The following is a 24,711-nucleotide window of genomic DNA, read 5'->3' as shown; positions in this document are numbered from 1 at the left end:
GACACGAAGAGAAGATGCAAAAATGTGAAATCGTTCGTTTCCACGAGTTGAAACGCGATTTTGAGTTTTGACTACCTTGTACGTATGTGTTATTTTTCTTTGTATATACTTATTTATATTCTGGTCCAAAAATATAGTTAGATCCAAAATGAATGAATTTTAATTGTAGAATTAGACTCGGTCCACATCCACCCGACCTTATAAAGGGAATAAGTAATCAACTTCTAAGATATCTCTCACTCATCTAAAAGGGAGATTTCAACAACTCCTTAATAAAAGGAATGGTTATTCACCATCAAAAGTAGAACTACTCTAAAAGGTAGTTATCAATTCTACTATAAATACAATGACACCCTCAGGTATATTCAAAATCCAATCTACTAAAAACCTGCTTAAAACTATTGCTAACTTAAGTATCAGAGTCCCTTGTAAGTACCACCTCCTACCTCCTCACGATGAACTCGAACGGTGGCACCTCGGTACCAACAAAAGTCAGACACTATCCAAAAGGAGTCTGGACCTCATGTTCAGTCCCAAAAGCAACCCAATTTCAGGTAACCCTCGGAATATTTGTGCCATTATGGGAGATCTAGAAGTCTATACCCAAGCATGGTGGGCAATCATCCCGAAGATAGACATACAATCTTCGAATATGAACCAGAGTACCATAATGACAACCGATCACTCATGATACTCCCTTGACCAGATAGAGCAACTGACCCTAATGGGGATGGAATGTCGGAAAACCCTCAACCCAGGAGAATCAACTCAGAGATACATCCACCGGAGAACGAGGAACTCCCGCACCCAGCAGAGAATATGGGACTCAAACACGGGCACCAAGGACGACAAGAGCAATTCGAGCAGGAGATAAAGCGACAAAGAGAAGCTGAAAGAGACTTGCGAAGAGAGGTGCGACGAAGGAGAGAATCAGAAGAAAAGCTTTTGAAGTTAGAAGCTGACCTTCGAAATCGGAGCAACCATGCAGATCGAGAGGAAAGTCCTTTTGGAGGAGAAGATCCGTTCAAAGAAGAGATCAGGTGGGCTAGGGTTCATAGGAACTTCAAAAGCCCCAACATGGACCTCTATGATAGAACAAATGACCCGAGACACCATCTCAGTAACTTTAAAAGTTGGATGTATTTGGCTGATGCGTCCGATGCGACCCGCTGCAAAGCCTTCCTGACGATATTAACTAAGACGTCGATGAAGTGGTTTGATAGTTTACCACCTAGGTCAGTGACCTGTTTCAATGATCTTGTAAGAAAGATTCAAGTCTCCTAAGGGTCAAGCAAGAGGTCGGGAAAACTCTCTGAGCTTATATGGAAAGATTGAACAAAGCTTGCTTGGAAATTCAAATTTTACCTCAAGAGGAAGTAATAATGGGCTAGTTAATGGCCTCAAAGAAAGACCATTTTCTCAATCCATATCAAAGTGACACTTGACCTCCTTATACGAGGTATAAGAGCGGACAGAAAAGTATATCAATAAGGAGAAAAATGTCTGGCTCAGAGAATCAGCTCCAAGATAAAATCCTTCTTATCAAGCTCGGGATAAGGAGAAAGAAACAAATAAAAAGATTAGTGCAACCAGGATAAACCTCGAAGGTATGATAACTATACTCTTGTGTGAGTTTCCCTTGTTGATATCTACAGGGAGATCTGTCATACCGAAAAACTTTCACCTCATTGTCCTATCAAGAACAAGAAAGGTGGAAGTCAGACGGAATACTGTGAGTATCACAAGTTATATGGACATTCCACCAACGATTGCTATGACTTAAAAATGTGATAGAAAAACTGGCCAGAGAAGGGCGGTGAAAAAGATACCTTCTAGAAAGGTCGGACAATTCGAGAAAAAAGAAGAGTTGCGAGGAAGATAGTGGTCGACGAGATCGGCCACTACAAACCCCTAATAGACATATTCATATGACAGCTGGAGGTTTCGCAGGAGGCGGGGTAACTAAGTCTTCTCATAAAAGATATTTGAAAGAAGTCTATCAAGTCGGGGAAGAATTCGAAGTTTCCGACTTACCCACAATCTTATTCACTAAAGAGGATGCTCAAGGAGTGACACCCAGCTATGATGATCCCGTTGTGATTACAATGATACTCGCTAATGCAAACCTCCACAGAACTCTGGTAGATCAAAAAAGCTCGGCCTCTTCGATAAGCTCGAGTTAGAAGAGAAAGAGCTAAGAGCATATCCCGACACTCTTTTCAGGCTAATAATAACCAGCCCTAACGAGCTTTCAGGATAAGGACTACCTTCTGATGTGGTGCCCACAACATCCCTTATGGACCTCTTTCAAAACGTACTCCATCTGATCAAGTCGCAAGCATTTCAGCAAAGGTTGATTGAGCCCTCTCTTGTATAGTTGGCCCTGAACCACCGTGTATTTGGCGGCTTCCCTTTTCACGAGCTTCACTTCTTTCGCATTCCCCGATAATTCAACTCCTACCAGGAATCGCTGGATCGGGCCAATCGAGGAAGGTGGTTCCTGGTAGCCTTGTGTTAAGCACAGGATTATTGATGGCTCCTTCACTAGGTCCTGAATGAGAGATCGATTTTTCGCTCCGGCCTTAGTGCTAGCCAACTTCAACAAGAGGTCGGGCTTTGGTGTTTTTCTCCTTAGGGACATGTTGAACAATCACTTCTGCAAAATCCCCACACAACTGCCTAGTTTTTTTCAAGTACTTTGCAGTAATGGATCCTGAGTTTGATACGCCCGTTCACCTAGGCTGTTACCATGTCGTACTGAGACAACTCTATCGCTTAGTCATTTCTCACCGTGATCGGGTGTTCCTGGAAATAATGCCTTATCCTCTGGGAGGATACCAACAAAGCGAAAGCCACCTTTTCCAGCCTCGTGTACCTCGACTCCACCCTTTGGAGCTCTTTACTTACGAAGTACATGGGTTGCTGCTGTTTACCTTCTTCTCGTACTAAAGCGGCAGCCAAAGCTTCTTCTATTACTACTAGATACAGGTATAAGGGCTCTCCTTCTTTTGGCTTTCCAAAAACCGGTGGCTCCGACAAGATCCTCTAAAAATGGTTAAAGGCCTCGTTGCAAGATGGGCCCCATTCAAAGGCCATTCCTTTTTTTTATGAAGTTGAAGAATGGCAATGCTTTAGCGTCCGACGCGCCGAAGAAACGGGATAAAGCTATCAACCTCCCTGCAAGTCTTTGCACATCTTTTACACACAAGGAACTTGTCATGCGAAGGATGACTTCGTATTTGTCCGGGTTAGCTTCTACCCCCCGGCCCTCTGGGTGATCATGAATCCCAAGAATTTCCCTGCTTCCATGGCAAAAGCGCATTTCAAAGGATTCAGCCTCAAATTGTGTTTACAAAGGGAGTCGCAGATGACCTACAGGACGGCTACCAGACTGTCCCACTCAGCCATTTTGACTAGCATGTCATCAACGTAGACTTCTACTGACCTACCTATGTGGTCCTTGAAGACTTTATTCATCAACCTTTGGTAGGTTTTCCCCGCATTTTTTAGGACAAACGGTATGACCTTGTAACAATACGTTCTCCCTGGCATTATGAACGCCATCTTCTCCTCATCAAGTCGGTGCATCAGGATCTAATTGTATCCTTAGTAAGCGTCCATAAAGCTAAAAAACTTGTATTCTGCCGCTGTGTCCACTAGGGCATCTATGTTGAGGAGTCGAAATGAGTCCTTTGGATAGCCCTTGTTAAGGTCCGACTAGTCCACGCATATTCTCCATTTTTCATTTGCTTTTTTCATGAGAACTACATTCAAGATCCAAGTAGAGTAGTCTAGTTCCATGATGTAACTGGCTTCCAATAAACTAGTTGTTTGCTTGGCTATTTTGTTTGCCCTTTTTGACGACATTTTCCTCTTCCTCTGCACGATAGGGTGCACCTCCTGTCTCACAGCCAGCTGGTGGAACATGAAATCTGGGTCTATCCCAGGCATGTCGGCTGGAGTCCAAGCAAATAAGTCTTTGTTGGCTCAGATGGCTTCGATCATAGGTCATTTCACTTCGTATGGTAGGTTACAATTCACGAATGTGAACTTGTCTTTTGTCTTCCCTACCCGAAACCTTTCCAGGTCGCCCTGAGGATCGGGCCTTAGCTACTCATCAATCCTAGCATCCAGGTCTGCCAGGAACACACCGGCTACTTTCTTGGACCTCTTTCGTAAAGACAAGCTGGCGTTCTCGAGCGACAACCATCTCCAGGTCTCCTCGGATCATCCCTACAGACCCGTCATCTGCTACAAACTTCATTGTCAATAGCTTGATACAAATGACTGTAAGTAGGTCGTTGATTATTCTTCTCCGAAGGATGACGTTATTCATTGTAGAGTCCCTCAGGACTACGAACGCAACCAATACGGATTTTCTACTTGCTTCGAAACTCACAAAGATCGGTAGAATGATGGAGCCGTCGGGCTTGATGTAGTTGTCACCCATGACGGTGGTCCTTGAGGTCACTTTCCTTCAGTCCTAGGGCGTCGAAAATGTTTCAAAACATAATGTTCGAGTCTGCTCCTATGTCGATTAAAATCCGCTTGACCAAGCCTGTCCCGATTCTCGCCGTGATAACCATGGGAAAATCTTTTGGGAGGTCGTCGCACCACTGATCTCCCAGGCCAAATGATATTTTAGGGAGCTCTCTGGGAGAAACCCTCTCACCAGATGCCACGGCTAGTATCTTATCATCTTTTCTTACTATAGACTTTGACTTTGATGGGACATCCCTGCCAAATACTACATTCACTACCACCATAGGGGTTGAATCCAGGTTCTCTGGGGGGGTCTTGCTTCGGCTTGACCACCCGAGCACGATCTTACTCGAAATGTTCCCTTTCCTTTCTTCTCAGCTCCCGGATGAACCGCGAAAACTCACCTAGTTTTCTTTCCCAGATAGCTTAATCCAGGGCATCCTTCAAATCAAATCAATCCTATGTCTTATATCTGAATCCGTTGTGGTAGTCGCAATAGAGGTTCTTATTGCCTCCCGTCCAGTCCTTCAACTGCCTTAGTTTAGGCAAAATGCCCCTATCCGCGATTTGCAGGAATATTTCCACTATCGGGGCAGTCAACAGGGTGTAATTTGTGAACTTGCCTTTCCAGGGAAAAGGCTTGAGCTATATCCCAAACGCCATTTCTCTCGGGGTGTCCCTCGGCTTCTCCAGGTTGACAGCCTGGCGAGTGGGCGGGGGACTAGCTGCTGTTTGTTAGTGGCTACCACATGGCTGACCTCATCATCATTTATATACTCTCTTGCCATGCACTATATCTCCTGCATTGTCCAAATAGGCTTGGTAGTCAAGTGTTTTCGGAAGTCCTTATTTACTAGGTCGTAGGAGTGTTCAAAACCAAGCCAATCCGAACAAAACCGATCAATCGAACCATAAAAACCGATAACTGAATGAACCAAAAATAAAAAAACCGAAAAAATAAAATTTTGCAGTTTTTTGTTTGGTTTGGTTCGATTTTTGGTTCTAACACTAAAAACCTGAAACAAACCGGTAAATACATATAACTATATAAGTTAGTTTTACCCAACTCAACCTAAACTAACCCTAAAACACTTTACAGATACACTACTCTCTCTCTCATTTAGTCACTCATGCCGCAGAAACCAGAAAGCCAAAAACTCCTCTCTCACGCAGTATCAGACTCCATTCTCCTCTCTTAGTCCCAGTCCTCTCTGTCGCCGTCCGTCGAAGCCTCACGCCGTCCAGCAGCAGCGTGTGCTCCGTCACAGTTCGTCAGCCTCCATCCATTCTCACTTCTCAGTGCTGTCGTGCTCTATCGCGGTTCGTCAACTGTCCAATCGTACAACGTCCAGCCTCTCCGCCACCGTCATGTTTCTCTGCCTCTATCGCTGCATCTGTCCTTCTCTTAGGGTTTTTGATTTTTTCTTAATTCTGTTTTTAAATCCTTTTTATTTGTCATAATTTGTTGTTATGATTCTGTTTTAAAAATTTTTGTCTTAGGGTTTTATTTTTTAAAATTTAGTTTATTTCTCACAATTTGTTGTCATAATTCTATTTTTAATTTATCATTTGTTACTTGCTAATTTTTGTTAGGATTATTTGCTGATTGCTCTGATTGTTTAATTTCATTGTTTTTGTTTTTGTTGATTTTAATCTGATTATTTGTTAGGATTATTTGTTGATAGTTCTGATTGTTTAATTTCATTGTTTTTGTTCTTGTTGATTTTAATCTGATTATTTGTTACGTGTAGTTTTTGTTCTTGTGTCTGTTTTTATATAGCCAATTCTAATCGCTTAATTCTCTCCCTTTTGTAATTCATTTTTTGTTGTATTCAGTTTTATATGTATTCGTAAATGGGGTTCTTTTAATTTGGTTGTTTTATCTTTTTGGTGGGTTGAAATTTTAAGCTTCTGTTGACGACACAAAGATGAAGGGGTTGTGATTCTTAGAGTAATGAAAAATTGGGAATATATGATATACATAATTTGAAGGATTGGGCAAATAAAATATAATGGTACAAATTCATACTTACACAATGCCCATGTTTCCTTTGATTTGTTGAACTTTGACTATCTTAGTTATTCTATTGTATTATTGCAGACTATTTTTAGCTATTTTGCTCCACTCTCAGCCCTCAGTCTTAACTCATTTTCACGATTAATTAAATTTGATTTTTACTAAATAAGTTTCACTAATTTGTCATGAATGTCACACAGCCTTCATAACAATTTTACTATTTTTTTATACTTCGGTCTTGGCTTTAACGGTTCTTGCAATTTTTAAACTTTTTTTTCTGAAATTAATTGAAAAATTGAATAAATCGAACCAAACCAAATCGATTTTAATTGGTTTGATTTGGTTCGGATGGTTTTGATAAAAAAACCGAACCAAACCGAACCGGAGTTTAATTAATTGATTGGATCAGATGACTTTTCTCTATAAAATCGAACCAAACCGTACCGCGAACACCCCTAATAGGTCGTTCGTGAGGCACAAACTGGCCACGGAGTTCGTGAGGCCATCAATCTCTAAGCATTCGTCATTGAAATGGTCTAGATACCTTCTAGTGTGCTCACCTATCTGTTGTGTTACCCCTAAGCGATTGATTAGGTGTTTTGCCTTGGCTATTCGAGTAGTGAACTGGGCCAGAAATTTCTGAGAGATGTCTGCGAAGACGGTTATAGACCCTTGTAGGAGAGAGTTGAACCAGTGGATCGCCACCCTGCTAGAGTTACAGGGAAAGCGTGGCACCTGATCGCATCTCCCACGCCTTCCAGATTCATTCTGGCTTGTTATGTCCATCGACTTATCAAAATTCTTAGGCAGTTAGACTTCGGGGATGGAGGAGTGAAAAGGAATGGTGCCGATCACAACGGGATCTCGGCATTTCCTTTTCCGCTCTTTCCTGCGATCCCGAAACTTCGACTTATCTGGGGAGTGGAGGAGGGTGTGACCGTCAGTTTGGTCGTATCCATAATCCTTTTCCTCATTGTGTCGTCAGTCTTTCAATCTCCTCAACGGGGACCGGATGCGAGAATGGCTTGGATGAGCCTTTGCGCCCAAACGGGAGTTTCGACTATGCTCAGGGTGGTAGCGGTCTCATGCCGCCAACTCCCTGTCAAGGTTCTGGACCTTGTGTCTGAGTTCTTGCATGATCCGGGAGTTGTCGCTATCGGTATCCCCGGACAGACGCTTTTCTCAGGACCGGTCATGGGAGTTATCTTGGCCAGAAGGGGTTTGTCGGTGCCTCCGAGAAGTTTCCGTCCTCACCTACCCATGAGGTGACCCCCTTGGCATTCGTTGTCCCCACCCTCTCCTAGCTCGTCCTCTGGGTGAAAGAAAGCCTCCATAATTAGCTCATGTTAGGTCCTCATAAATGGCGCCAATGTTCGTGAGTTCGTCAAGTTGGTTGAGGAGAGGTCGTTGCAAGTGAGGATCAGGACCTGAATGCATGAGCTGAGATGAGGAATTGAGTGTCTAAGGTGTCAAATGGTCGGTGGATGGGGCCACCTTTAAGGACACTCCGATGTCAAAGTAAGAGTCTGTACAATGAGGCGACTAATTAGGGTTGTAGTGATGTACCTTGGGAGAGCGGTAGATCCCTCTCCTTTATTACTATCTTCTCGGGTGGGCCTTCCTCGTGCCAAGACCCAACCCTTTAGATGCTTCTGCCAGAAAGCAAAATCCGTTGAGGAGAGCAAAACACGTGCAGGGCGTTACGCTGTACGGATGAGGAGTAGGTCCACTTGGTAGACCTTCAGCTGTTGGGCTGGGCCAGAATAGTTTGGTAAGCTGGAAAAGATAAAAGAAAACTTTCGAAGAAAGAGAAAAGTCGAGTTCACGGCAAAGCAGCTGATAGATTTTAAGAAAGCTCCAAGAATTGGGATGGAGTTGAGAAGGGAAACTTTACAAAGACCAAGAATCTCATACTCAAACTCAGTAAAAGGAAGGCACACCCCTAGCCCGGTGAAAAAACACTCATACATGTAAATAAAATGGCGTTCCGACTTGTCAAGTCGGGAAAAACAGATTCTCTCCTCAGGATCAACTACTACAATCACATATTTATTTTCATCTTTCTGATCTCTACGCAACCTATACTATCTACAGAAGGTCTCGGCATATTCATGATCAATAATAGGGAGAGAAAAAAGTACGGTTATATCTACCCAATCTAGGTCAGACGGGACTTTTGACGACATGTTGAGTATTACTAAGTGAGACATAAAGTTATACCTACAAATACAATAAAATAAAATCATCACTACAAGTCGGCAAGTCAGGCAAGAGAAATAAAACCATTTTGATAAAGCTACAAGAGGTCGAACTAGTTCCAACAGTCACAAAAGAACTTCAAAAGTTCTTAAAACCTCTTATGAACTAAAGCATCAAACAACAACACTACAAGATGAAAATGACACCATTTTTGGAAGGAAGAAACAGAACCATTTGGGGGCACCACAAGGCAAAACCCCTACTCAAATGCACAACAAAGAAATAAAATATTCAGAAAAAGGAAAACAACAAAGCAATCACGAAGAGCATATGAACAAAAAGTTATAATCACTTACATAAAAGAGATGGTACCAGAAGCATGTCACCCAAAACACAGATACAAAAAATAAAGTTTAAAAAGTAAAAAGAACCAACCTTAAAGGAATACGTAGCAGAAAAATGCGCAAAAACAACAAATGCACGTACGATCTAAACCCCTTGAGAAATTTCGAACGAAAGCAGAAATTCAAATTAGAGAAATCTTGAAAATAAGAACGGTTGCAACGAAGAAGATGAAAAGCTTGAAAAAAGCAGAGTGATGATCAAAAAATGTTTCAGAAGAAGCGAAAAAGAAGAAAGAGAACATGTTTGGGGTATTTATAAGGTACCAGGGGCAAATAGGTAGTTTTTCCCCTCTTCATTAAGGATGTGCGCGGTTACCAAAGTAACCGTAGAGAAACGTGTAAATGACTATAGAAAAACGTGATGCTACGAGTTCGCAAAAACATGTTAAGTATCCCACCTAACCCTAAGAAGGCGGCGTGCTCGACGTGATGCACTAACACACAAGAAATCATCCTAAAATGCTCGACAAGGGGCACTATTCATACCCTGGCCCAAAAATATTGCCAGACCCAAAATGAATAAGTTCCAATTAAGGAATCAGACTCGGTCCACACCCACCCGACCTTATAAAGGTTGGACATAGCGACTAGAGACTAGTCCTACTTATCCGAATAAGTAACCAACTCCTAAGATATTTTCCACTCATCTAGAAGGGGGATCTCAACAACTCCTTAACAAAAGAGAACGGTTATCCACCATCAAAAGTGGAACTACTCTAAAAGGTGATTATCAATTCTACTATAAATACATCGACACCTTCAGGTATATTTAGAACCCGATCTATTAAAAACTTACTTAAAACTCTTGCTAACTTAAGTATCGGAGTCCCTTACAGGTACTACCTCCCACCTCCCCACGAAGAACTCAGGCTGCGGCACCTCGGCACGAACAGATGTTGGATGCTGCTAAAAAAGAATTTAGACCTCACATTCAGTTCTAAAAACAACCTAGTTTTAGATAACTTTTGAAACAATACCCTTTGTTATTGTCTTTTTTTTTTAATCATTTCTCTTCTTTTTTCTTCGATGCATTATAATCATTATTTTCTTTTTTTTGTTGTTTCTCTTTTTTTTCTCTAAAAAAGAAACAAATAAAAAAGAAGGGAAACGCAAGAATGTATTGCAAAAACACAAAAAAAAAGAGAAGCCAAACAAATTGTAGCAATAGAAGAAAAAATTGTTTTTGCATCCAAAATATTTTGTTTCACAGCTAAAAATTTTTGTATTTTAAAATTTTTTTATAGAAAAGGAGAAAGAGAGATAATAAAAAAAGAAAATGTGTAATTTATACGCGTTTTGTGTAAATGATTTTTGTTACACTAATTATTAATTAAGTCAATTTGATTAGACTTAGATTCAGTTTGGTAAAGAGTTTAATTAAATTTCTTTTAATAAAATAATTTTAAATAATAAATAACTATATTAAAAGTAATTTATAAATAAGTTATTTTGTATTTGAATTTTTAGTTCTAAAAGTGCTTATTTTATAGAAATGTGATAAAAAATAGTAGTATTATGAGAGAAATCATTTTTTTAATTTTTCTATAAACTCTTAAATAATTTTTTAAAAAACTGTAATTTAATTTTAAAAATTGTACTAGACATTAATACTACTATTTTTCATAAATAAAAAACTCAAAAAAATTACTTTTAAAACTTTTTAAACGACCTTAGTTATTCCAAATGCTTATATGTGTAGCAATATCAAAAACTTGTTTTAGCTACGTAATTGTACAATTTATCAGCCACCAAACTATTTTCCTCAAAGGAAGGAAAAAAATCAGAAAAAAAAAATCCGTAATTAATTTAGCTACATTTGAGTCGAAAATCCAACTCATCCAAACAATCTTTATTAGTTCGTTTGAAATTAATCAAATAATAAATTTTCATTACGATTAAAAGTATTTTATTGGGGAAGAGTTTAGATAATATAATGTACCAACATACGGTCTTGTCTCTGTATTTTTTTTTTCTCAAAACAAAATTCAAACATGACCTAAAAAAAATATAGAGAATTAATTTAGTTAGCTAACTTTAATATTTAAAGTTAAAAATTTATAAATTAAATTCTAAAATTTAAAATAATTTTAAAAAATGGATTACTTAACATTACTCAAACCTAAAATATCTTTTTTATACAAGTCTTTTATTTCACATTTTTTTTTATAATTATTCAAACGGATTAATCCCATATCAAAACAAACAAGTTCAAATCAAACTTCCAACCTCACTAATAAAGCTTTTGGCACAAATTAATAAGTGTCGTCTCTTGTATTATAAAATCCTTGGACAATTGATACCCTTATAAAAGCAAAACATCAACAAAAATAAAACATAATGTGGCTTGGTAATCGTATTCGTATCATATAATATCAATTAGGCTGGATAATGGATCTTATACTTAGTCATATGTAAGTGTTATTTATAAAACAGGAATATTTTTAAAGCAATTGCTGGAATAGCTCAGTTGGTTAGAGCGTGTGGCTGTTAACCACAAGGTCGGAGGTTCAAGCCCTCCTTCTAGCGTTTTGTTAAATTCAAACATTTCCTCAACTTCATTTGTTTTTTGTTGGAAGTAAACTCAACAAAAACTAAAACTTTTAGCCCTGGAATTAGCCCAACCAGTCAAACCCAAAAATTAAAATAACATATTTTTACAGTAAAAAATACAGTGGGCCCATTAAAAAATAGACTTCAATGTTCAATCACACCTATTAGCCTCTCTCTTGGATGAAATTCATAAAATCCTAACTGAATTCTGAATACAACGTAGAATGGAATGAAGAATGACTACTCAATAATAATAGACATCTATCGATGATGAATGGTAATGTATGGATTGATTTTAGATTGTATGTTTCTAGGGAACCGATTAAATGCTCTTTGTAATTTTTGGAGCATCAAAACTCCACAAAGAAAATAGTAAAAAAGTTGTATTTTATTTGTTTTAATTTTATTGTTTTTTTATTTTTATATTGGGCTAGTATACTAAAATCAAATGAATTTGGACTAAGACTTTTTCATATTTTGGTCCAGTAAAAAAATCTGGGCCATTCTCAAATTAAATTACATTACTTTATTTGGAATTAATATTAGATTACATAAAATTATAAAAAAAATAAAAAATTAAAAAATGAAAAGACAAAAATATTCTTTTAGAATTAATATTAAAAGATTAAAATATCTTTTAAAAGTAACTAAAATTTTAATTTAATTTCAAAAAGAGTAAAACAAATTTGTAATAAATTTTAAAAAGACAAAAGTACTTTTTTAAGATTAGAGTTATTCAATTATTTTAAAAATTAAAAATTTATATTAAATTTAAAAAGATAAAAGTATTCTTTTTGAAGAGTAATGTTAAAATTTAAAAGTCTAAAATATTTATTTAGTATTAATGGTCTTTAAAAATTAAAAATTTGTCCTAGATATTAAAAAAATAAAAATATACTATTTAAGATTAATTTTAAAAAGACGAAAATATCTTTTTAAGATTATTGTTGTTTAATTAAATTACAATGTTAAAATTCAAATTTAATTTTAAAAAAATTACGATACACTTTTAAATAATTTTAAAATTAGTTATCCAAGGGATTTTTTTAAATAAATAATTTAATTATTTTAATTACCAAAATATGTAATTTGTAGTGTATTTATTAATTTACATCACATTGATTTATCTTGTTTACATTGTAAATACGATAATTATGAATGCATCTCGTTTATAAATAAAAATAAACGAGAATAATAAAAATATAAAAATAATAAAAATATTAATAATTTAAATTAGACCAAATTCTTAAAAATAGAATGTTTCAAATAATAAAAAAGATGAACGATTTCAAATAATAAAAACGATAGACGGTTTTGATTTACTGGTAAATAAACATATCACATAATTTAAAAATTAAAAAAACTGCTTATTTAAAATTAGCACATTATTTTTTTTAGAAACTAACTCATTTAAATTAATATTTATGGAATCTATTATTTTTAAATTTATCGACAGTATTTATTTTTATTAACCAACTCTTATTTGTTGGCTTAGTGATTGAGGGTGGGATGGTTTGCAAATTAAATGGCACCGACCCCCTTTTATACCTTTTTTAATAGTTTTTTTTATTTTATTTTAGTAAAAAAATTAACTCTGATAAAACACTAAAATTAGAAAAAAAAACGTTGCTTAATAAATAAATAAATAAAGATGAGAGATTAATATTTTATAATTATTGTATGTTTTTTATTTAAAAGTATAATTTGAAGTTAGTGTTAATTTTTTAAATATTAACTTTTTAAAAAAGTATAATTTTTTTGGCATTAATTATTTAATGATGTTATTAATATATAATAAAAGTTCCATTAATATAATATCCCTTAAAATACCGCGTTAATATACTTATAATATTAATAATATATAGGAGTTTTAAAATTCCAAATAATTTAGGAGTATTGTAACATCTCTTATTTCTTTGTTTGAGAAATTGCAAAAAAATTTTATTTTATACAAATTTAAATATTATTTTATTTCCTTTTTATTTGCTCTTATAATCATTTTTTACAAAATAAATGTTCTTTAACATATTTATATTTTAGTCTACCACTTAATAAAAATATATAAATAAAAATAAATATACATAATATTTAAATATAAATTATTTTTTGTGAACAACCATGACATGTATTCATATATTTATTTTTTTAATTTTGTGTTAGTTAAAATGATATTATCATGATTATTTTTTGGATTATGTTATTTTTAAATAGGCATTATATGTATTTTTTATCATTTTATTATTGTCATTGACTATTTTATATGATTATTTTGATTTGAATATATAATCTTAGAAAAAAATTAAAATATTCAACTTTAACAAATAAAAAAAATGCTAGTTGTCCTTTAATTTTTAATCTTTAATCAGTCTTTTAATTTAAATAATATTATTTAATAGAAAATTAACTAAACAGATATTACGCTAGTATTTATAAAAAAAAATTCAATACCTCACCAATAAATATAACCATTCAGTAAAAAAACAATTTATGTAAAAAATCCCACATAATGATAATTGATTACAATATCATATTTAAAAGAAGACGTGCAGCTAGAAGCACCAACACTACACCCAAAAAATTCTACTTCTAATAAAATGTTCTAATAATTAATTAAAATTCATAATTTTCTCTTATGATAATAACATTATGCGGGGGAAGAAAAAGGTATAATAAATTAATAATAAAGTTGGCTGGCTATAACAAAATACTATCACAATTACAATTTAGTCCAATATTATATATAAATTCTATTCATCACATAAGATATATCAGAATTTGTTCATAACATAAATATACATTGAAGAGCATTATTTTGCTCTTTAATTTAATTTGCGCTATACATGTATAGTTCTAATGCACGATTCTAATACTAAAAATACAAACGAAGAACTTGACCAAAGTCCACCTCTTGACACCACACCTTAGTTCTTTTTTGTGCAATGGTGGTGATATTTAGTCAAATTACTTCTAACTTAATCTCTAAGAATCCAAACCTAATTGTCTCTCCTATATGTACTATGCTATTCTAGTTCAATTCAGGAACTCATCAATTAACACTAAAGTCTAATGCTATACATCTAACATGCATATCAACATTCTCTTAATTTGATATCCACTTCCCTCTATGCAATGAAAACCTTTTGGTAAAGTAAGAAGCTATGTATATTGTATTCAATATTTGGGCATGTTTCTCCAAAAACTGTCATGAGTTGAAAATGCTTGATCTATGGGGCCCAATGAAGCATCTTGTTGAGTTTCAAGTTCCAATGGTTGTCCTCTTTTCTGGTACCAATCTGGAACTGGCATTTCTTGAAAGTTTTTAAGTAGGCCAAATAAGTCATCATCCATGGTATTGATTTCCTCCAATTCATCTTCAGTTGTTTGTTTATTCCCTGTATATAGACAATAATAATATCACATATATATCCTTTTATTTTATCATTGTCCTTATTAATTATTAGATAAGCACAATATTAACATTGATGTACTGTAAAAAAGAATAAAGAGGATTAGTAAACATTAATTTGAATGTTTAAATTGTGTTTTATTTTAGTACTAAAAATTTTAAAGATATTAATTTAGTCTCTAAAATTATATTTTGGTAAAATTTTCAACTAGCCCTAAAATATCAGTCTTTTAATAATTTTAATTAATATATATTATATATATATTTTTATAATTAAAATTGATGTCTAAAAAGACAAAAGTATCAGTATCTTTTAAATACTTAAAATTCTTCCAATACTTTATATATATCATATCATCAATGTCCTACAAAATAAAAGCTAAATTGATAGTTTTAGAAAATTTAAAAGCTATAAAACAATGTTTGATTTTAATTTTAGAGACCAAATCATAAAAAATTTACATAAAGAAGATGATTAATAGAGGAAGAATTTAAGAGTTTTACCTGTTGAAAATGGAGAAGAGTACAAATCAACCTTGGGTATTTTATTAATGGTATTTCCAATGCTTTTGGTATCTGACTCCACAACCACATTATTAGTCTCTTCTTCTTTTGTACATTCCTCAGTAGTTACCATGTATTTTCTTTTATGAGATAAAACCTGTGATGCAGTTGAATCCTCATTGTCACTCTTAGACTTGTCATTATTGTTACAAAGACTTTGAGCTTCTACCAAAACTGCACCCAACAAGCCACCACCACCATTTTCTTGAGGCGGCGAAAGCGGCGCAACTCCGGAGCGGCCGCCGTCACCATTTGTAGCCATGTTTGAAGCTCCTCCTCCTATTAAGTAGCCATTATTACCGCTAGCATGAGATGAAGTAGGTGTTGTTGAGCTAAGTGGTGGTGATGATTGGCTTAAAGAGGCTTCATTATTGTTATTTGAACCTTGAATCAAAGGAGGAAGTGCTTCAAATGGTGAATTTGGCATTAGTTTAACATTATTATTATTAGTATCACTATTGTTGGAGTGGAACCCATAGTTATAGCTTCCTAAATGATAATAATCATTATTTGAGTTATTATTTACATTATTATAACTTTGGTTAAACAAAGAGGAAGTTATGGAAATAGGAGATAATGGGAACCCTAAATTTCCACTATTTGTAATATTAGGGTTTTCATTTGGAAACTTGAATTGTGGGTATGGTTGTGGATTATTATTTGATAAACAAGAGGAATGGGGTGGGTTTTGTTGATTTGTAGAAGGGTGGGCTATTAGCTTTAGTTGATTGATTTCTTGGTGGTTAGAGGAAGACATAAATAATGGAGAAAATGAGAAAGATGATGATGAAGAAGAAGAAGGTTGAGGTTTGAGATGTTGTTGTAGATGGTATACATTGGCTTCATGCAACACTTGTGGTGGATAAAGTGGCAACCCAGCTCTTTGGCATCTTTTTACTCTAGTGTTCCAAAAGTTTTTTATTTCATTATCTGTTCTCCCAGGTAGCTGAAAGGAAAAAAAAAAGATTAATTGGAATTGATAAAGTTTTAGTTATTTGAAATATAATAGGAAAATAAAAGAATTAAATCAAAATTTTGAAAAGGAAAATATAACAAAAAGAAAAGTATAGGTAGATAACAAAATTACTAAACAATGTGAACAATAAATATATTAGATGTGAAAATGGTTACAATGTGTTTTAATTTAAAAGAAACGAAAAGAAAAATGTTCAAGATAATCTTAAAGAGAATTGTTCCAAATACCTGTGCGGCCATTCGAGCCCATTTGTTTCCAAGTTTGGCATGAAGTTGAACAATTAAATCTTCTTCTTCTTTAGAAAATGAACCTTTCTTCAAATTAGGTCTAAGATGATTGGCCCATCTAAGCCTACAACTTTTGCCACACCTTGCCAACCCTGAATTCTTTTGCACACAGTTCCAATTCCCTTCACCGTACTTCATCACATACTCTCTCAACATTATATCTTCCGAAACTGTCCATGGCCCTTTCTTTGTTTTCCCTCTCAAACTCTTTTCACCACCATTCTCCTCTTTTGCTACTACTCCATCGTTATAATTATCTTCACGGTTGTTGTTGTCGTCTTCGTTGTTGTCGTTGTTGATTCGTCTCGGCATCTTTAGAAAAACAGCCTTTTTTTTGTTTTAAGAAAAATAAATTGAAAAAAAAAAGAGAAAATTAAATGTCTACTATTATGATTTGTGTTGTGAAAAATTGAATGTAAATGGAAATGATGATGGGGTTGGAGTTTTCTCTCCTCTCTCTAATTAAAGTGAGAGAAATGATGAAAAGAGAGGAGAGACAAATGGAGAGAGAAGAAACGAGAAGAAAATGAGAGAAAGACAAAGGATTAAGAGAGAGGTAAAAAGGAACAAGGCTTGTCCTCTTTTTACTTCTCTTTTTTTCTTTTGGCTTGAAACAAGGTTGGATTTTATGGGAAGAAAATTAAAGAAACTCTAAAGCATGTAGAGAAAACGGGTTTAGGAGAAAATGGTTTGTTTGGTTTTGGTTTTGGTTTTAGTGTTTAGGATGAAGAAAGAGAGAAGAGAAAATGGCAATTTTCACAAATAGAGGTTTGAGCATCAATTTCGGCCCCGATTTGCATGCTTCTTGCTACGTTCATCAGCGTCTTTATCATCTTCTACGTACCCCATTTTTTTATTCATAAACGCGTTTTTCCCCCTTTTTTTGGGTGAACATAAACGCGTATGTATATCCCTTTTTTAGATATATATTTTCTTTTATATATATATATATATATATCAACTCGAAAAAATATGTATGAAAAAAATTTGGAGAGAAGTCGAAAATTAATTTCACAATATAAAAAAATAAAAATTATAAAAAAAATTAAATTTAAATTTATACATAACTTATAAAAACAAATCGAACTTTAAGGGAAGATTGCCTCTCTTAGTAGATAGTACATGAGACTATGAGAATATGAACAACGAAATTTAAAATTGATCCAATTTAAGTAGGAAAATGTTAGGGGGACAATAATTTTTTTTAATATTAGAATAACCATTCGCACATCTAGTAAATTGAACATCTGATACGTCTATTATTCACATTGTTTAATATTTTTATTATTTATCTATACTTTTTCTATATATATATATATATATATATATATATATATATATATATATATATTAAAAGATGGTTTTGTTAGATAGGCCATGACTTTTATAAATAATGTGAATAATGAACTTTAAAATTGGTCCAATAAAATAAAAACACACTATATCTATATAGAAATCATAAGTGAATAAGAGAGGTTACTAACTATATTATTATTCATTAAATTCATTGTCTTTCTATACTTTTTTATTAAAAGATGAAAAAATTTTAGAGTAATTAATTTTAGTATTTTTTAGTATAAATATTAAATAATTTTTAATAAATAAATTTTATTAATTTATGTGTATAAATTTTAAAAAATATAAATACAAATCGTAATAATTTATGTATGCAAATTTTGATAAATATAAATACAAATTATATACTTATTTATACAAAATTTTTATAAATATGAGTACAAATTATTACTTATCAAATACAGATTAAAAACGATAATATTTACCGACCATCTTAAACATTTTAAATTTTGGAAACATACATGAGATCAGACTCAAGCTCAAGTGAGATGCAGGAAATTTAGTTTGTGTGTGCATATATAAGGGTTTCACTTACATCAGGTGTAACTCTTGTTAATTTAAATCGTGTTGAAAACTCTTTTATGCGTGTTGAATTTTATCAATTCAATCGCTAATCATGTCATATATTATGTTGATAAATAAGTTTATCAAATTTCAGAAAATTTTGACATCAATAAATATATCAATGTAATGAGTATATATATGTTTTGAGAATTTTTTAAAATCGATAATATATGTAAAAATAAAGTATTGTGATAAACATATATCAAATTGAATTGCGACGAAAATGTATTCGAGGAAGAAGGATCGGCAGAATTTGAATGTGTTTTTCACGGTGAAGATAACATTTGATTTCACGGTAGGTCGAGCAAGATATTTAGGTTTGGTTTGATAAATTTTTTTGAAGAAGTGCATATTTGTGTTTTTTAAAAGTATAAGTTCTTTATTTTGATTTGGTAAATAAAAAAACTGTGTTTGTATTTATAATTTGTAAAAGATCATGATATTTTTAAAAGTAATTAAGGTAGAATTTTTTAAAATTGATTTGTATTTTTTAAATTTTAAATGTCTAATATAACTTCATATATTAACTAATTTTTAAATTTAACGCTTAAATTTATGTCTTTTATATAGTATTTTTAAATTTTAAAAATTATTTTATCAAACGTAATTATTGTTGATTGTATTTATTAAAAATTATTTTTAATTTGATTTACCAAATATAAATATTATATTTTTAAAAAAATTATATTTTAAAAATTATCTTTTATAAGTTATTTTTAAAAAGTAAAAATTTTACTAAATTAAGACTTAAAGTGAGTATTTTTCGTGCATAAATTTAGGTGATTTGGTGTGAATCGTTGTTGGTTTCAAAAATTAATGCCAAACAGAATATTTGTGAAGTGAACTCGATGGTTGTAATTCTTTTTGTTAGTCATTGGTGTTTTCCTATTAAACATAAAGAAAAGAATTTGCTACAAAAGATTTTTGAGCAAAAAAACAACCAAAGTTAGGAATTGCTTTTTCTGTTTATCCAACAAAATGCAAATGTTGTGGCTAACTAGTTGAAAAAATTTAAAGGTCGAAGTAACTGTAAAATAGGAGATTGGTTGCAACCATCATCTTTACTGTTTTTTTTTTCAAAGTTAATTATATATTCATTTATATTTATAAAAATGAATATACAAAAAATAGGGTCTTATTTGGACAACTAATAAAAAGAAAAGATTACCCATTAACACATTACAAACATCAAAACATGACAATTTGAACCTATCTACTATAATTTCTCTTTCCAACTTCTTCAAGAAGTTTCACAGCGGATGAATATAGCACGTTAGTGGAGGGATCCTTGGCTTCAAAAGTTTTAAGGTTTTGTGCTATCCAATTCTTCCAAGTGAGAATTGCAGCAAGAGCAGTGTTTGTTTTTCAATTGGATCTTTTTTTTAGTATTTCCATAAATTTTGTCTACTATCTCCAGAATTCTTCAGAGCAGTTGGAGGTGAGAAAATTCTCAAATTCAGCTTTTTTCCAAATTTCTCTTGCAAGCTTACAGTTCAATATGCAATGATTTGCCATTTTTTCTAATTCTTGGCACATAGGATAGACGTCCGCGATCGTAGGCACTCTACTGTGTAATTAGTGTTGGACAGACAGACTATCGTAGAAAGCTTTTCAGAGGAAGATTTTGATCTTTGATGGACATCAAAGTTCCCACAATCAATTCCAGACTCTCTTCTCTCTACACACTTATGGAAGCTATTGGATTGGAGGGTGAGAAAATTTGAAAGCAGTACGGTATCCAAAAGCAACCGAGTAGTGTCCGTTTCGTTCCCACTTTCAGGTAATGCCATTTTTTCCATCTTCTGAAATAGATGTTTGTAGAATCTCAGTAGCAATATCGGTTCTAAATATGATTTTGACTAATTTTTCTTGTCACTGTCTAAAACTGTTGATGAGCTGATTGACCCATACCATGTTTGGATTGTGATTGTTTTGCTGGTAGTCTGAAATATGATTAAAATTCCTTAGCCATGGGTCTTCAAATATCCTAATCTGATTGTCTCTTCCTACCTTCCATTCAATTCCTTCCTCCAGAATTCTCCTCCCATGATGGATGCTAACCTATTGAGGTTTGTAGAAAAAAAAAGAATATTTGAAATATCTGCTTTTGTAGATTTTGCTTATTAGGGACTCAAGTTTTGTAAGAATTCTCCAGCTTTGCTTGGCTAGTATAGCTAAATTGAACATTTCTAGATCCTTAAAACTTAGCCCCCCATACTTCTTCTCTCTATAAATTATATCCCATCTCACCCACTGTAGCCTCTTTTCTGAGCCTCTCTAACCCCACCAGAAACTCATAATCTTCTTTTGTATTTCCTCAAGCAGCGAATCAGGGAGCTTAAAGCAGCTCAATGTATAGATTGGCATTGCAGTAGCTATCGCCTTCACCAAAACTTCTCTACCACTAATGGATAAAAGAGATCTCTTCCATGTTTGCAGCTTCCTTTCCACTTTTTCTTTAACAAAATTGAATGTCCGCCTCTTAGATCTATGTACAACTACTGGAAGTCCCAGGTAGATATTCTGTCTGCCCACATATAGAATTTGAAGAGATTCAGCTAGGGCATCTCTTGTCTGTGTTGGGGTATTTTGCTACAGAATACTGAAGACTTCGAGAAGTTAATGAGTTGCCAACTAACTTTTCTATAGTCTTCCAAAATCTTTAGCAATCTCGGGCATTTCTACTCATTAGCTTTGCAAAACAAGAGAGTCATCTGTAAAGAATAAATGACTAATCGTAGGACATCTACTATTGAGTCATAGACCTAAGATCTCTCTCTTCTGTTCTCCTCTATGGAGCATATGGAAAGTCCCTTCTGCACAAAGAATGAAAAGAAAGGGTAAAGGGGATTGTCTTGCCTCAATCTCCTGCATGGTTTAAAGTAACCATGAGGTTGACCATCCACAGTAACAGAATATGACACAGTGATAACACATTCCTTGGTCTGTCAATCCATTTAGAGCAAAAGGCCAACTTCTCCATGACTTCCCAAACAAAACACCATTCAATCTGATCGTAAGCCTTGCTCATGTCAAGCTTTACTACCATCTCATGATCACCATGGTTCTTGTTTTTCAAAAAATGCATAAGCTCATGAGCTATTAATATATTATCACTGATCAGACAACCTTTAATAAATGTACTCTGGTTAGCACTTATGATTTTATCCAAAATATCCTGCATCCTGTGGACAAGAATTTTGAATATAATTTTATAGAGGACAGTGTTGAGGCTAATGGGGCAGACCTGGCTCATGGTTTCTATGCCTTGCACCTTCAGAATTAGGCAAATATTAGTGTGATTGAATGCCCTTAACATTCGACCTCCAGAGAAAAAGCTCTTAACAACACTACATAGATCACCCTTAACAATCCCCCAGTAATGTTGATAAAATTTTGCAGTGAATCCATCATCTCCTGGGGCTGCGAAAGGATTAATGGAGAATGTAGCTTTCTTGATCTTTTCCTTCGAAACACTTCTAGTAAGTATTCGATTAGTATCATAATCAATTTTTCTCTCCAAAGATTGCAGTTCTGCCAAAGAAGTATTGGGGTTAAAGGAAGTGAACAACTCCTTAAAGTACTCAGTGGTAATTCGGTCAATGCCTCCAGGATCTATGCTAAAATTACCCGAGTTGTCTTGTAGTCTGAAAATCTTGTTTTTCTGATTTCTACTTTGGAATTTAGCGTGAAAAAATTTTATGTTTTGGTCGCCCCATTTCAACCATTGAATTCTAGATTTTTCCTTCCAATACCTCTCCTCCTATAAGTAAGCTTCATCTAATTCTTCCTCCAGCTGTAAAATAATTGATCTTGTTGCCTCTGTCCCTTTCATTTTTCCAACTCCAAGCAATTTTTCAAATTAGAGATTAGCTTTTGTGAATTGCTAGAGCCGGACTTCTGCCATTCTACCAAAACATGCCTATATCTTTTCAATTTAGAGAATAGTTTGAACATTAAAGAGCCATTAAATTTAGTCATCCATGCTTCTTTCACCATATTAAGAACTTTTTCACTGTCACACCATCTTTCCTGAAATCGAAATCTTCTTTTTGCCTTGTGCTCCTCCCTGTCTGCTAGTAGAATCAAAGGACAATGGTCAGAACCTGTATCATCCAAATGAAGGAGTGTTGCTCGTGGGTAATTTGCTCTGAAATAATGTGAAGTGAGGCATCTATCCAATCGTTCCCTAATTAGGTTCTCATCATATTGTCTATTGCACCAAGTGAATTTTTTTCCCTTCGAAACCCAAGTCCACCAAATTACCATCATTAATGAAGTTGTTAAAAGCCTCTATTGATGAGCCCGACTTCATTCTTCCTCTGATACGAGCCTTGTGGGACAAATTGAGAACTGTCATATGCCAATTGGTCCAATTACAAGAGCAACAACTAAGAGCATAGTTGTAAGAACCAGACCGGTGATCGAACCGGTCAGGTTACTGGTTCACTGGTTTATTGGTTCAACCGATAAACTGTTGGTTGAACCGGTAAAACCGGTTTCACATGAATAAAAAATATAAAATAATAAAAATAGTCATAAACTTAATAAATTCAAAATACATATTGTTAGTTCTTCACCAACATTTTAAAGACAACCAAGTTTCAAAGTCTAAATATAACTAATACAAAGATAAACATGAAAGTAGTTAGTACTTAGTACTAGTACATTAGTATCTTAGTTAAACACAATATGGATAACAATTCATAAACACAATATGGATTAGTACATTAGTATCTTAGTTATAACTTTCGGCATATTGTTCTTGAGTTTTTCTTTTCTTGCTTCGAAGCTCTTCAATACTTTCATGGAATTGGTGTCTCACTGCAGCTGGCACCTTTCGACAAGACTCAATATCTCCTCCTTTTCCAGCCAAATGAAGTTTAAACCGATGAATTCCTCCACCCCTAATAAGCTTCTCACAATATATGCATAGCAGAATTGTTTTTCCAGACTCCACAACTTGTTTACAATGACCCCATGCAGGATCGGTTTTTGCTCTATTATTGTTTTTTTGGGTTCCGATTGATGCATCAGGAGTTGATCCTTGTTCTTGCGAAGATGGTGTTTCTGATGGTGTATTCGCAGAAGCCATTCTAAAAGAATATGGAGTAGCAAAACCGCAAAATTATAAAACAATAGCAATCCTAAATTCCCTAGTTCCTATTCCCTATTAAGCAAGACAGCAACCTTAAATTCTTAAATAGTTAAATTTCCTATTCAGCAAGACAAGCAAATTCATATTTCATAGATTCAAATCAAGCATATAATCCAACAGTTTCATATTTCCAGTACAAATCAACAAAACATAAATTGATTTACATGAAAAATTTGATTTACATAACATGAAAAATGCAACAGCCAACAGTTTCATATTTCATGTCCTAATCCAATAGTAAATTTACAAGGAAATTCAACAAGCATATTCAACAAGGAAATTCAACAAGCATATTCAAGTGTAATGTATTCAACAGTTTCAAATTTCAACAAGCATATTCAACAAGGAAATTCAGCTTAACAGAACTTACAGTAACAGAACAGAGCAGAGTGTAATGTATTTCACACAACAATCATTAAACTTCAAGTGCAGAACAGAGAAGAAGCAGATTACAGAACTGGAGCAGTGGAGCTTACCTGTTCAGAGTCACAAAGTAGTAGCACTAGAGCAGAAGGGCGACGGCGAGGGCGACTGGGCGAGGGCGACTGGGCGAGGGCGACGGCACTGGAATGGCGAGTTCGACTGCGCGCAATGGCTGACCGGCAAGTTCGCGGGTGGCGGATCTGCTGTTCGGAGAGGATGACGGGCTGAGTTGGTTGAGTTGGTTTCTTCAGAGCTCAGACCGCCGGTGAGACGAAGAGGATGACGGGCTGGGGGCTGGGTGAGTGAGGTTAGGGCGGCAGACTGG

General features: G+C 34.3%; 1 protein-coding gene and 1 non-coding gene across 2 annotated transcripts; one reads left to right on the top strand and one right to left on the bottom strand.

Moving 5' to 3' along the window:
- The first annotated feature begins 11,554 nt into the window (after positions 1-11,554).
- TRNAN-GUU (transfer RNA asparagine (anticodon GUU)) lies at positions 11,555-11,628 on the top strand. The gene has a single exon. It is a non-coding gene; the product is annotated as a tRNA-Asn (tRNA).
- Positions 11,629-14,368: 2,740 nt separating this feature from the next.
- On the bottom strand, positions 14,369-17,600 carry LOC112773159 (uncharacterized). The gene is made up of 3 exons (XM_025818224.3): positions 16,826-17,600; positions 15,563-16,568; positions 14,369-15,044 (listed from the first exon to the last, which is right to left on the bottom strand). The coding sequence occupies exons 1-3, from the start codon at positions 17,195-17,197 to the stop codon at positions 14,824-14,826; spliced, it is 1,599 nt and encodes a 532-aa protein (XP_025674009.1). The 5' UTR covers positions 17,198-17,600; the 3' UTR covers positions 14,369-14,823.
- Positions 17,601-24,711: the final 7,111 nt, after the last annotated feature.

This window comes from Arachis hypogaea, chromosome 3, assembly GCF_003086295.3.
Source record: "Arachis hypogaea cultivar Tifrunner chromosome 3, arahy.Tifrunner.gnm2.J5K5, whole genome shotgun sequence".
In the NCBI taxonomy this organism is placed as follows: Eukaryota; Viridiplantae; Streptophyta; class Magnoliopsida; order Fabales; family Fabaceae; genus Arachis; species Arachis hypogaea.
Note: the sequence above shows the minus strand (reverse complement) of the source record. Positions and strands in the feature narration are given on the sequence as shown.

Bases quoted from the DNA above. Each gene is read 5' to 3' on its own strand.
- LOC112773159 (XM_025818224.3), bottom strand. From the start codon at position 17,197: ATGCCGAGACGAATCAACAACGACAACAACGAAGACGACAACAACAAC. The intron at 16,569-16,825 runs GTATTTGGAACA...TTTTCCTTTCAG, and splicing joins GGGCTCGAATGGCCGCACAG to CTACCTGGGAGAACAGATAA. The intron at 15,045-15,562 runs GTAAAACTCTTA...GTCTATATACAG, and splicing joins CTCTTCTCCATTTTCAACAG to GGAATAAACAAACAACTGAA.